The sequence below is a fragment of the Biomphalaria glabrata genome, chromosome 1 (assembly GCF_947242115.1).
Source record: "Biomphalaria glabrata chromosome 1, xgBioGlab47.1, whole genome shotgun sequence".
NCBI classification, from domain to species: domain Eukaryota; kingdom Metazoa; phylum Mollusca; class Gastropoda; family Planorbidae; genus Biomphalaria; species Biomphalaria glabrata.
The window spans coordinates 59,262,232-59,275,505 of record NC_074711.1 but is presented as its reverse complement, the minus strand read 5'-3'; the positions used below and the strand labels follow the sequence as shown (position 1 = coordinate 59,275,505).

General features: G+C 34.0%; 1 protein-coding gene across 2 annotated transcripts in view; it reads right to left on the bottom strand.

Moving 5' to 3' along the window:
- The window catches only part of LOC106068808 (prostatic acid phosphatase-like), a 36,079-nt gene continuing 22,805 nt past the window's right edge, over positions 1–13,274 (bottom strand). For both annotated transcript variants that reach the window (XM_013228286.2, XM_013228285.2), the window contains exons 8-12: positions 12,790–12,916; positions 11,118–11,203; positions 10,847–11,018; positions 3,217–3,342; positions 1–3,028 (exon numbers count right to left, since the gene is read on the bottom strand). In XM_013228286.2, the coding sequence (XP_013083740.2) occupies positions 2,919–3,028; positions 3,217–3,342; positions 10,847–11,018; positions 11,118–11,203; positions 12,790–12,916 (621 nt within the window). In that variant the 3' untranslated portion in view covers positions 1–2,918. The remainder of the gene's footprint in view (positions 3,029–3,216; positions 3,343–10,846; positions 11,019–11,117; positions 11,204–12,789; positions 12,917–13,274) is intronic.

The window sequence follows — 13,274 nt, the reverse complement described above, 5'->3', positions numbered from 1 at the left end:
TTCACCAAATAAAAACTTGCATTTATTACAAACTGAACATTATGATCAGTGAACAGAATTTATGCAAATATACTGAAACCAAATTAATAACAATGTGCTCAAGTCAATTTCCTTTTTAACTTTAGACAGCACAATAGAGAAAATAAAAATTATACTAAAAAAAAATAAACAGATAACAAAATGAAATCAAGCTCAAACCTTTAAGTTTATAATTTATATGTAAAGAGTAAAACAAACTGAAATAAACTGAATTCTGTAAATAACTTCAAGTTCTTATAACTTCAATCACTTAACATAAGGAATGGAATCTTAAAATTGAAAATATCAGAAGTAAATAAGATTATACAATGTCATCAAAAAACAGGGGACAAAATCAGCATGCTTGACAACCTAAAGCAGATGATGTCCAATGATGGAGTCAGTAAAGAAGATAGGAATAGTGAAGTGAAAGACAAAAAAACAACAACAGGTCACTGTTTATGCAGTAGATATATACTGTACAGACTCGTTAGAGCTGTGTAATGAAAAGTGATCTGAATATAAGGCTTCTAAATGCAGCAGAAGGGTCATTATAGAAATTAATACCAATCCAATAAACGAGAAAAAAAAATGTTTAGTTTTAAATCAAAGACCCAAAACTTGTATATGTAACTATATATAGATCTACATATGTTTATCATATATAAGATTTTTAAAGCCAGAAGAACTAATTGATTACATAGACAAACCAAAGCTCAACTCACACAGACAAGACATTGTAAATTGATTCATTAACAGAAAATAAATTAATCTATGTACCCTGTATAATTAGACTAAATATTTTTAGTATGAATCTTTCACTATTTAAGTACAAAACCTAAATGTCAGTCAGTATTTGAAGTTGATCAGTACGGTGTGTCTGAGGCCTATTGAATTGGATTCTGAATGAAGAGTTCATAGCATTCCACGTCCCAATATATCAATTCAGTCATACCCACTTATGCTTGAAAAATGCCACATGCTGGAAATATTTTCTTCCTAAACTTTTAAATAACATACGAATAAATAAAGTGTACATTCAAGAAAAGGAGAAAAATAACTGAAATTTAAAATTCCAGAAAGCAAAAAAAAATTCTTGGAACCTCCATATCAGTAAAAAAAAAAATATTAACTATGAAATAGCTTGATATTATTATTGAGTCATAAATCATTTTCATCAGCTGTTGAAAAATTAGTGAAAATCTATTTCATTATACTCATTAAAATGTAAAAATATGAAGTTGGGGAAACAGGTTATGGGTTTTAGCAGTGGTGCTGGTATTTTGTTGATTAATTACAAGGGTAACCATCAAAAATACCAAGTTTAAATTTACTAATAGAACTTGTGCAAGCCTAATGAGTCTATGCGGCTGTACAACCAGAACCATTAGTCTGGCAACTTACATGCTGATAGCAACACACATACAAAAGAATATAAGCAATTAATACAAATATAGTGTTCAATGTCAATTAAATCAATAGTTGAACTACCCTACAATTAATTTTAGATGAGTGATTAAAGGGGCATAATCATATTTAACTAAAGCTAGTGACTATGATAGCAACTAATAACTTGACCATCTAATTAAAAAAAAAAAAGGATTTGTTGAAAAGTAAACAAATTATAGCTTGTTAAATTTAAAAAGAGCATTTAGACATTGCTAAATGAACATTAGAATTTTAACGTGAAAATGTAGGCAATCATCAGTCGACTTTAAAAAAAGGAAAAAAAAATATTTTCTAGAATACAAAGAAAAAAAAAACATAACCTAGCCATTAGATTTCATTATTTTGAAGTTGATAAAAACACTGATTGGTAAATTTCAGAGCATGTTAAAATTAAATTAAGGAAATACTGGTCTGGGTTTACATTTTCTTATCCATACATCACAAAGTAACAAAATAAATAAAAGCAATAAAATCAATTCTTAGGAATTAAATTTCCACATTTTTAAAAGCTGGATATATCAACATTTAAATAGTAAGGCACTTAACCAGCTTCAAATCAGATTCACAAATCAAACTGTAACTCTGAGAAGCACAGATCCAATATTCCAAGTCAACAAAATCAGCTGAAGAAGCAAAGCCCGCCCCCAAAAAATGTACAAGATACATACAGTCAACCTTCTAACCATTCAGTCAAAATGCAATCACTGTGTTATGCAAATTTATGCTTGAATTTTTAGGTATCAAATCAATGAAAAAAAATTTCTTATAATCTTAATACATTGTACATAGAATTTATCTCAAGAACAATAAAAACATTAGAAAAACAATTTCTAAAAAAAAAAAGTTGAAATGTAGTTAAAAAAATAAATTTTAAAAAATCACACAAAATTATGGGGGGTTTTTTTTTAGTTAAAAATATTCTGTGTACTACAACATTACCACCAATTCACTGATTATTTTTTAGCAAATTAGAATCCTTAATATAATGACATTGATTTCATTCATAAATGTCACAAAGGGAAATATGAGTTGAGTTTTGAGTTTAGGCACATCGGCACAATTTAGGCCATGTTGTGCCCCCAAAGGAAAATATTAAATATAAATTAAACACAACTAAAATTCAGAAACAACAACAAAATAGCAATTGTTTACAATGTGTTCAAGAGAAACTAAAATAAAAAACACATTAAATCTGAATAAAGAGTTCAATTTTAAAACAAAATGTTCTATTCAATAAACTAAGAACATTGGAGAAATTACAATGGCTTTTATTGTTGGAAAGTTAGCCTACTCAGAAACAGATTTAATGAAAATAATTATAAAATGTTTGTTTTCTTTTTGCCAGAAAATAAAACAACAAAGTCAATTGAATTAAATTTCCCATGCAGTGTCAGCAATAATCAACATTTTTTTTACGCCTGTCAAACAAAGTTGAAATATGCACACCAAACCTAAAGTTGAGAGTAAATATGTTTCCTTTTTAATTTGACCAACAGAGCAATTAGTCCAACTATAATGACCAAAGACAAGCAGATCCCAACAGCTAAGGCAATCCAGGAAGCTATGAAAACAATAGAAGAAAATCAAATCATTACTTTAATTGGTAATAGTTACAGTTCAAAAAACAATGTGTAAAAAAAAAATTAATTTTAGTTCATTACATTACAAATTATACATTTAAACAAAAATATTGGTAAAAATATAATGACAACTACAAGACTAAAACTGATTCTGCTACTGTGACATTACCTGGAGACAAAGATGTGTCAAATGGAAAGACACCCTGTTGTATTTTACACTCAGCATCCCAGTCATCAGGTATGAAATCTTTAGTGATATGAATGAAATCCACTAAGCGGCATGGATTCTGACAACCTTTGTTTAGGAAGTAAATAAAGGTTTACATTACTATTGCATGTGTTATGTGTGAGTCTAATGTATCATGGCATCATTGCAATATTTTGTCATGTGTATTGTAAAACATTCTTCTGGATATTATTATGTTTATAATTATTACAATAAACACAAGCTTTAATCTGGTTTCTCTTAATCTTCAAAGCATTTTTCTGAAATCAGTTAATCACAAAATTGTACAATGTGTTTAAGACTATTATCTGGTTTAAATAATATTGTAAACAGAAATGTTACATTGCATTACTTTGTGTGAAAAGCCTCCTTTCAGACTTTGTTGCGCGAAAACAACCCTCCAAAGCTTGCAAAACTCTGATTCCCCTTATATTAAAAACCTCAGAACAGCACTTACAAAGCTCAACAACAACAGCAAAAAAACTGTTATTCAATGGATACCAGCTCACATACAACTAGCAGGAAATGAGAAGGCTGACACACTCGCCAAGAGTGGGAGAACAAACTCACAAGCAAACTCTGCACTCTATCCAGAAGAAATGAAGAAATTAATTGTAGATAAAATAAATGAGAAATGGACGAGCTCTCATCCAAATCACAAGAAAGATGACGCTTACTATAAGCTATCCCGACAAGACCAACGTATAATCTTTCGACTCAGGACCGGACACAACAGAATGCGACAACACATGTTCCGGAAGCTCAAAATTGGAACCAGTGAAATCTGCCCATGTGGAGTATCACCAGAAAATGCCGACCACGTCCTCCAAAACTGCTCTCTCTACCAAGAGGCCCGTATAAGACATTGGCCCCAAATCACCCCAATAGAAAGAAAACTATATGGAGAGCTCCCTGAATTGGAAACCACTGCGCAGTTCATCTCATGTATTGGTCTAGTCATATGAACACTCCAACATAACAATGAGAACGATGAAGAAGAAGAAGACTTTGTTGCTCAAAAGTACACAAAGTTTTTTTGGAAAAGATGAAAGTTTAGTACAATAGTAATCTAATATATAAAGTAGAATGTTTGGCGTATGTTTGTATGTATGTCCCCGTATAGAAATAAAACCGCTAGACCAATCTTGATAAAACTTGGCAGAAATGTTCCTTGGGTACCAACTTAGACCCTCAAAAAAAAAAAAAAAGACCAACTCTATTACAGCTATAGTGTTTTATGGATCTAGGCCATGTTTACAATGTTGACATGAGAAAAGATCGAAAGGATTTATATCTAGATCTAATTTTAAGAACTAAACTTTGCACTTATAGTTGTTTTTTTACACATGAAAATACAAAATATAGTTTATTGATTTCATTATTTAATAAAATTAACCTTCAAATTTTGTTTCAAAAGCATTTTTACATTAATTCGTTATTTATATCTGCGAATTTAGATATCCCCGATGCACATTCTTTCATTAGACATTACCAAATGGTTACACATTAACACATCTCTCTACTGAGTCTATTCCTAGGTCTAAAACTCTTATTGAACTCTAAGATGATAAAACTTCTTTTCGCAAAGATAGTTTTATGCTTTAACACATGAACATACTAATTATAGTCCATTCATTTCATATTTTAATCAAATTAACATTCAAATTTGTTTTTCTAAAGCATTTTTAATACATTCGTTCGCTGTTCGCTAAAGCTGCATAGCCGTGTTGAGATAGGCCTATATTCATTCATGAAAAAAGGTCACGCATGCACAGAGCAAAGCCTTCAAGCAGCTCAGAATGAACTCTATAAAAGCCAATTTTTAACTCTAGATTAGTCTAGATCTAGATCTATGTCTACCTCAAGATCTACTCTATACTTTAACACATGAACATACAAAATTAAGTCTACTCATTTCAAATTTTTATCAAATATATGTAGGCCTACAAGCAAATGTTTTAATTTGAAAAAATAGATTTAAGTAGATTAGCTATTTTGATTTGATGACTTCATTCATACTATTTTTACATTTACACATTCGCTTTATTTATTACATTATTATTTCGTTTAAATGTTTTAAAAACACTCTCAGTGACTATATCGACAGTAATATGCAAATAAAGACCCGCAGGTCGCGGGTAAAATATGTCTAGTATGTGTATGTATATATATATATATATATATATATATATATTGGAGATTTTCACTATAAACTAAACAATGTCAAGGAATCAAAATTGAAGTTCAAAATTGTCAACTAAATAAAAGTCACACACAAAAAAAAGCTTTAAAAAATGTGATTGTGCAATATTGAAATGTGCCCAAGAATGATTCTGTCACTTAAAACCTAGCGTGCCAACATTTCCTTCATTTTGTCCACAGGAGACACCAAAAAGCTGGCCAGTTTTCTGCTATGTATGAAAGTCTCCAAGAGCTTGTCAACACTGAACTTATACCATGACTAATCTATTTTATTTTAGGATTAGATTGACTTCCATTATGGAAGGAAATAAATAAAACTCATTTATTATAAAAGAATTATAATTGCTAACATGTTAGTTGTTGTACTTAATAATAACAATACCATGTTACATTCAAAGCTTTATTTCACTGAATGACAAACAACTACACATAGTAGAGTTCACAACACGGACTACGAAATACGGTCAGTACACAGGTTAACAAATGTAACAAATACTAAGGGGTGACAATCCAAATAAGCAAATTCACGACATTCACCCCACGTTTAAATTTTATACATATGACACAACATAAAGTAGTCAAAGCAAATACAAAGATTAATAAAAATAAGCATCTAAACACATCTGCAATAGTGGTTAATAGCAAACTGTTTATCAAACACATTAGTCTGTTAAACCCGGTAGTTGGGTCTTGATTTTCTTTCTCTTAGGTTGTATCGGCAGTTTGGATCGGCACTATTAGTACTATCAGTATCAGTACTAACAACATTACTTGGTGACTCGATGGTCGGGGCTTCAACCGGGTCCACTTCCCCCGATAGGGGTGGTTTGGTTGTTCGGTTAACAGGAGGGTTCAGAGAAGAGTTCTCTGCGTTGTTTTCTGTTTCGCATTGAAGTGAGGGTGTCGCATTCCTGGAAGATCCGTCTCTAAGCACAGGGGGTCTCACATTCTCTGTGAAACAGTCTTTTTCTTTGGGCGCCAACAATCTTAAAGAAACTGTTTCTTCTCGGCCCGTAGATGTTTTGATAAGAGTATATTGAGGGTTGCTGTTCACAAGCTCTACCTCCTCTGTTAAAGGGTCATACTTAGAGGATCTATTATTTCTTTTTAACAACACGGGACCAGGAGATGTTAACCACGTTGGTAGGGATGTTCCAGAAGTACTTCTGCGATAGTATCCAAAGAGTCTCTCATGTGGAGTTTTATTCGTTGCCATACACAAAAGTGACCGAATTGAGTGCAACACGTCTTGCAATACTAGTTCCCACTGAGATGTACTCAAGTCCTGGGAGTGTAAAGCTAAGGTTATAGCTTTCCAAAGGGTACTGTTCAGTTTCTCTATTTGACCATTTCCTCTAGGATTGTAAGCCGTTGTCCTGCTCGTAGCAACTCCTCTTTCATTAAGGTACTTCTGTACTTCAGCAGACATAAAGGAAGTACCTTTGTCGGTATGGACATAGGAAGGTAGCCCGAATAAGGCGAACAACTCATTTAGGCATTTAACAACAGTAGCAGATGACATATCTGGGCATGCAAAGGCAAAAGGAAACCTAGAGAATTCGTCGATCATGGTAAGCAGATATTTATTGCGTGAGTTGGAAGGGAGAGGTCCCTTAAAGTCCATGCTTATTCTTTGGAATGGCTGAGTGGCTTTGATTAGTTGTCCTATTGGTGGCTTGAAGAATCGAGGTTTAAGTTCAGCACATGACTGGCACTGGTCGATCACTGTTCTGACGTCATCGGTGGAAAAGGGTAGATTTTTTGATCTCACAAAATGTAGCATTCTTGTTACACCAGGGTGACACAAACTATTGTGGAGTAATTTTAGGTCGTTACGTGACATTGCGGATAAGTAGCGATTTCTGCTGAGAGTGTCAGCAGCAGTGTTCTGTGTACCTGGTCTGTAAACAACGTCGTAGTGAAAGCAGGATAGCTCTAACCTCCACCTTTGGATCTTCTCATTCTTGATCTTGCCTTTATTTTGTCTACAATACATAAAGGACACGGATCGCTGGTCTGTGACAAGGGTAAATGGTCTTCCGATAAGAAAGTTTACACTTTCTCAAAGATTCTACTATTGCATACGCTTCTTTTTCCACTGATGAGTGCCTTCTTTCACTTTGCGATAGTGTCCGGGAAAAGAAAGCCACAGGCCGGCCGTCTTGATTAAGTGTAGCTGCTATAGCTATGTCAGACGCATCTGTCTCCACTGTTAGTGGGCGAGTGTAATCAATGGTGTACACAGCGGATTCCTCGAGCTCGTCCTTTAGGTTCTGGAATGCTTGTTTGACTTCCTCCGGGACAGGAAATCGTTTATTTCTAGCTAAGAGGCTGATTTTGTCTGAGAAGTTAGGAATCCATAGAGAATAATAAGCCAGCAGGCCCACTATTCGTTTCTGTTCTCGCATGTTTGACGGAGCATTTAATTCCCGCAAGGCTGTGAATCTTTCAGGGTCAGGCTTGAGCTGACCTTTAGATATTTCGGATCCCAGCAGCCTGACACTATGTGTTCCAATCTCACTTTTAGCTTCGTTGAAGGTAATACCATACTTCTGAGCTACTTTGAAGAATCTCTGCAGGTTTCTATCATGAGATTCGGTATCATGTCCACAGATGGTCACATTGTCCACATAAGCGAATGTATTTTCTAGTTGCTCATCTTCTATTATTTTATCTATGGTTCGCTGGAAACAAGCCACTCCATTTGTAACTCCAAATGGAATTCTTCAAAACTGGTAAAGTCTACCCCCAGCCTCGAAAGCTGTATATGGCCTTTCTTCTTCTTTAATCGGGATCTGATGATAAGCATTCTTGAGGTCCAGAGTGCTGAAGACAGAAAACTGTGATATCTTCTCTGCTAATTCATCCATTCTTGGCATGGGATAGGTGTCTAACAGCGTAAATCTGTTTATCGTCTGGCTATAGTCAATAACCATCTGTCTTTTGTGCCTCTCATTGGCTGTTATTAGAACCTGTGCCCGCCAGGGGGACTTTGAGGGTTCTATTACTTCTTCTTTTGAGTAGTCTCTGAATCTCAGCATTAATAAACTTAGAGTCCTGTAGTGAGTGTCTGCGTGACTTAGTTGCCACTGGAGTGCAGTTTGGAGATAAGTTACCAAAAAGACTGGGCGCCTCTACTTTAGCTGGTCTAAGGGTACTTACGCACAGAGGTGGTCTCTTTCCACAAAAAGGAATCTGTAGATTCTCGTGTAGGCTGATGAAGTCCAAGCCTAGAATAACATCTGAACACAATCCATCTAAAAGTGACAGTTTAATATTTTCATATGTTTCATCTTTGAGTTGAATGGTAGCAAAGATATGGCCTTCAGTAACTCGAGACAGGTGAGTAGAAGCCATAAATATCCTGTCCACGGAGGTTTTTATCGGCCATTTGTGACTCCTGGCAACTCGAGCTGATACGTAACTCTCACAGCTTCCAGTGTCTATCAAGGCTTTAAGTGGCACCCCCTTGAGAAGAATCAAGGAGGTTGATTTTCCTAGTCCTAAAGAGTGCAACGTAGCGAGGGCAAATGCAGTAGATTTTCTTGACTTGCAAGATCTCTGAAAATGTCCCTTCTTGCCACACTGATTACATGTGGCTTCATGTGCGGGGCACTCATTACGAGGATGTCTTCCTCTGCCACAGAAGTAACACTTGGTAGATATAGCGCTTACCTCTTGTTTTGTTTGAGTCGAATTAATCGAGGCTCGTAGATCAGGCAACTGGGGAGCGACAGGATCAGCAGGGTGTTCTCTTACAGCATTTGTAGTAGCCCCACTAGTGGTTGCTGACTGTGACTCGTACAACAACGAATGTTGATAGGCGTGTTCAAGTACTCTGGCTTCCTCAAATGCATCCTTTAACTTTAAATCTGATTTCTCTAAGAGTCGTTTTCTAATACTGTTGGAGGCAATACCTGTGATGAAAGCATCACGTATGGACTCGTCACGATGTTGCTCAGCTGTCACGGCTTTGAAATTGCAATCCTTGGATAGACTGCGGAGTTTTTGTAGAAAGGCGTCAACGCTTTAACCCTGTTCTTGTCTGCACGTGGCTAACTTGTGCCTTGCGAAGACCTCGTTATTGGGCTGCACATAGATGTTGTTTAGTGACTGGATCGCTTCCTCATATGTTTCCTTGTCACTAATCATCTGGTACACCGATGGCGAGATGTAGTTAATTAGTAGTTTCTTGTTATCTACATTTTCTATAGTAACTACAGACAGAAAGTTTTTAAATGTTTCGTACCAGTGCAGCCACTTTTCTTGTGCTTTAGGTGAGATAGGTTCCACATCGAACCTTTCAGGCCGAAGTAGTCTATCCATGTTTAGACAGATTCAGTGAAATAAATTGTTGTACTTAATAATAACAATACCATGTTACATTCAAAGCTTTATTTCACTGAATGACAAACAACTACACACATAGTAGAGTTCACAACACGGACTACGAAATACGGTCAGTACACAGGTTAACAAATGTAACAAACACTAAGGGGTGACAATCCAAATAAGCAAATTCACGACACTAGTCATGTTATTATTCTTGACTATCATAAAATAGGCATTTAGTAGTAAGTCATTTATCCAGAGCGTCAAATATCCAAATTGCCTTTTTTTTTTTGTTTTACAGTATCGTCTCTAAGTGCTCTTGCACTACCACATTGGTGCAGCGAAAGTTTAGCGATTATTTCTCTCAATAAAGGTAGACTAAAATGTATAACACTTTGTTACCTTTGTATATGTTACTAGAATTTTATGTTTACCTACAGCTTGATACCCCAAATTAATTTGCTTAATAATTGTGAAATGGACCGCTTATAATATTCCTAATTTCGTTATCTGGATAACTGAATATCCAGACAGACCCATTTCCCGATTAATATGAATAATTGACGCTCTACTGTATTTATGTTCTCTACTTTGTTGTTAGTTTTTTTTTTATTGCATCCAGTTAACTTTATTATCAATCAACAAGATCTGATCCATACAACATTTACTGTGTAACAATGAGAAGCATACAAGTCGTTCATGACTCTATAATCATTAGTTCATGATCTATCACTATAATCATTAATTTTTGTTCACTATATGCCTCAGTGTTATCATCAATAATGGAGAAATGGGATTTGAAATTATTACAAATATGCATATTCCTTTAGCTTGAGAAAGCTTCAAAAAACTCACTGTTTATAAAACAGCTTCAAAGTTTAAGTAAAAAACAATAACTTATGAACACTCAAGGTGTTTCTAAGTTTAATCTTTAGTAACAAACTTAATCAAATGTATACTAATAACTAATCCTAAAACAGTTCTACACATAGACCAACAATGTACCCTATTGGTCAAGTGGAATGTTATGTTGCTCTACCTGTTGGAATTAGTTCATAGGGTTCTCTAGTTGTATCATTTCTATAGGATATTTTGACATAGTAGTCATTCTGTATATAATGTAGTTCCACCATGATCAGTGCCCTGTACATCGGAGCATGGCAATCAAAGACATTCATGACAGAAAGAAGGGCAGCAACTGTTGTATCATGCTGTGAAATAGAAGCAAATTTATCTATTCTTTGCTAGCTCAAATGCCATCAAGTTAGTATTTAAGCTAAAATAAAAAATAAATAAAATGCTATACATACTGCTGAATACATATAAAATTTAGGGCTTGGGTTATCTTGTTGTGTAGCAGCCTGCATGTTTGATATTATCTCTTTCAACAATGGGCCTGCACAATACAAATAGAAACACACATTATAAATACAGTTCAAAGGCTACTATCTCAGAAATGTTTGGAAAGTGCTGTTATTACCAAGTACTGGTTGGCTGGCATTTAACATATACACCTAGAGTAGTTGTTTTAAGTTAGGAATACTGTAACAAAAACAATCTGCTGCTTATTTCACATTTGGGCAAGTAAATACATTCTTAAAATATTATCAAAGATTTTCAGTCTAGTAAATGAAAATGCTAAACTAAATAAAGAGAAATATTGCCCTTTTTCATTGGTTTACATTTTGGGTTTATTGTCTAATCTAAAATCACTAATCGTTTGTTTGATGATTTGTTGTTAAAATTCATGTGAACATTCTCTTGACTGTTCATTTAACTGTTTGATTGCTACTTGAACTAATTCTGATATGTTTATTCCTTTTTGAAATTATTGGCACCATGGTATAATACTGATTTCTTTGAAGAGTGTTAAGAGATGAAATGTTTAAGAAGCAGTGCAATACAAAGTACACACTGTAAAAAACAAAATACTATTTAAACAATCAAAATAAAAGTAACACCTTTAAATAACTCTAAACATGAATTTACCAGTTTAAAAAAAAGTTCTGCCTTTGAAATGCTTTTTTTTTTTTATAATTCATAATTCACAAGCAGAACGGCCTGTTTTATGAGCATCTCGAAAGCTTTATGAGAAGGAATTTCCCACAATCTTGTTTTATGAGCATCTCGAAAGCTTTATGAGAAGTAACTTCCCACAATCTTGTACTTGTACCCTTCCTCCCCTTCTATTCTTCACTAATATAAGCAACTGGAATGTAGGTAATTGCAATTTTAGCAAAGGCACGGAAAGACCATATGGAGAATAGCTCATGGACTGTCACAGTTTCACAAGGACCTTATTTCAAGACTGCCAGTACTGAACAATATGGCTATTTTGTTGAAAGGTCTATGTTCATTTTATTCCCTGAAGCAAAATATTTCACCCCTTTGCATCTTAAGTTATCTCTCCCAACAACTGACCCAAACCTTTTGGAAAAAAACATTTAAAGAATGTTCCTCTTTTAAAATCAGCAATCTGAAATCAAACTCTGGAAATGTGCAAGACTAGAAACTCATGAAATGAACTTCACATAAAAATCTGTAATAATAATAGCAGAAAAAAACTATCATTCAAGTTCTTAAGGGGAACAAAAGAATACAAAGAAGTGAAAACAATCTAGCTTAATAATATTGAGATACTTTCAAACATCTATTCATGATTTAAACAAAAAAACTTGAAACGATTTTTTTAAATTTGAGTCTAGAAACCAATCAAATCTGTTTTTCCTTGCATCTGGAACAAGTAGATTGTACATATTGTGGTGTCACTGTACTTCTCATACTTAAATACATATTCTTGTTTTTACTCTTTTTTTTTTTAACATTTTATTTTAAATCAATTAACTAGGAAATTTATTTTCTCTAAAAACAAAAAATTGTGATAAGTACAAAAAGAAAAATGAAAAGTTGTAAGTTTTTTTTTTCAATTTTGAAAACATTGTTAGCATGCTCAAACCTGCCTCAAATTTTTTTTGAGCTTACCTCCCTTTAACCTAGCCATCTCTGGTGTGTAAGTTAATAAATTGAAACTTAATGTTCTCAGTTTGTCCATCTTGTCCCATACATCAGGTTGATTGGCCCAGTCATTCCAAGTCAAATTATGAGCTTTCTACAAGAAATGGAAACATTGCAATGAAGCAATAAAGTAATGCAAACAATTATAGCACAGAAATTTTTTGTAAGAAACTTGAAACATGTCGTAGACATGTAGACATGTCGTAGACATACAGTTCTAGATTGGGAATGAAGATATTTATATTCATGTATGGACTTGTTTCTTCAAAAGGAAATTAGTTTCTTCAAAAGGAAATTAGTAGCTAAGAGCAGTCTTCCTAAGCAAAGGTTTCAAATTGAAATTTTTGTAGCACCTATGATTTTATGCTTACTTGCTTTCGACTTAGAGTTTGAGCCCAAATGGGGTTCTACAATAAACTGAAGTTAATACAGGTCATATAATATAGAGAGAG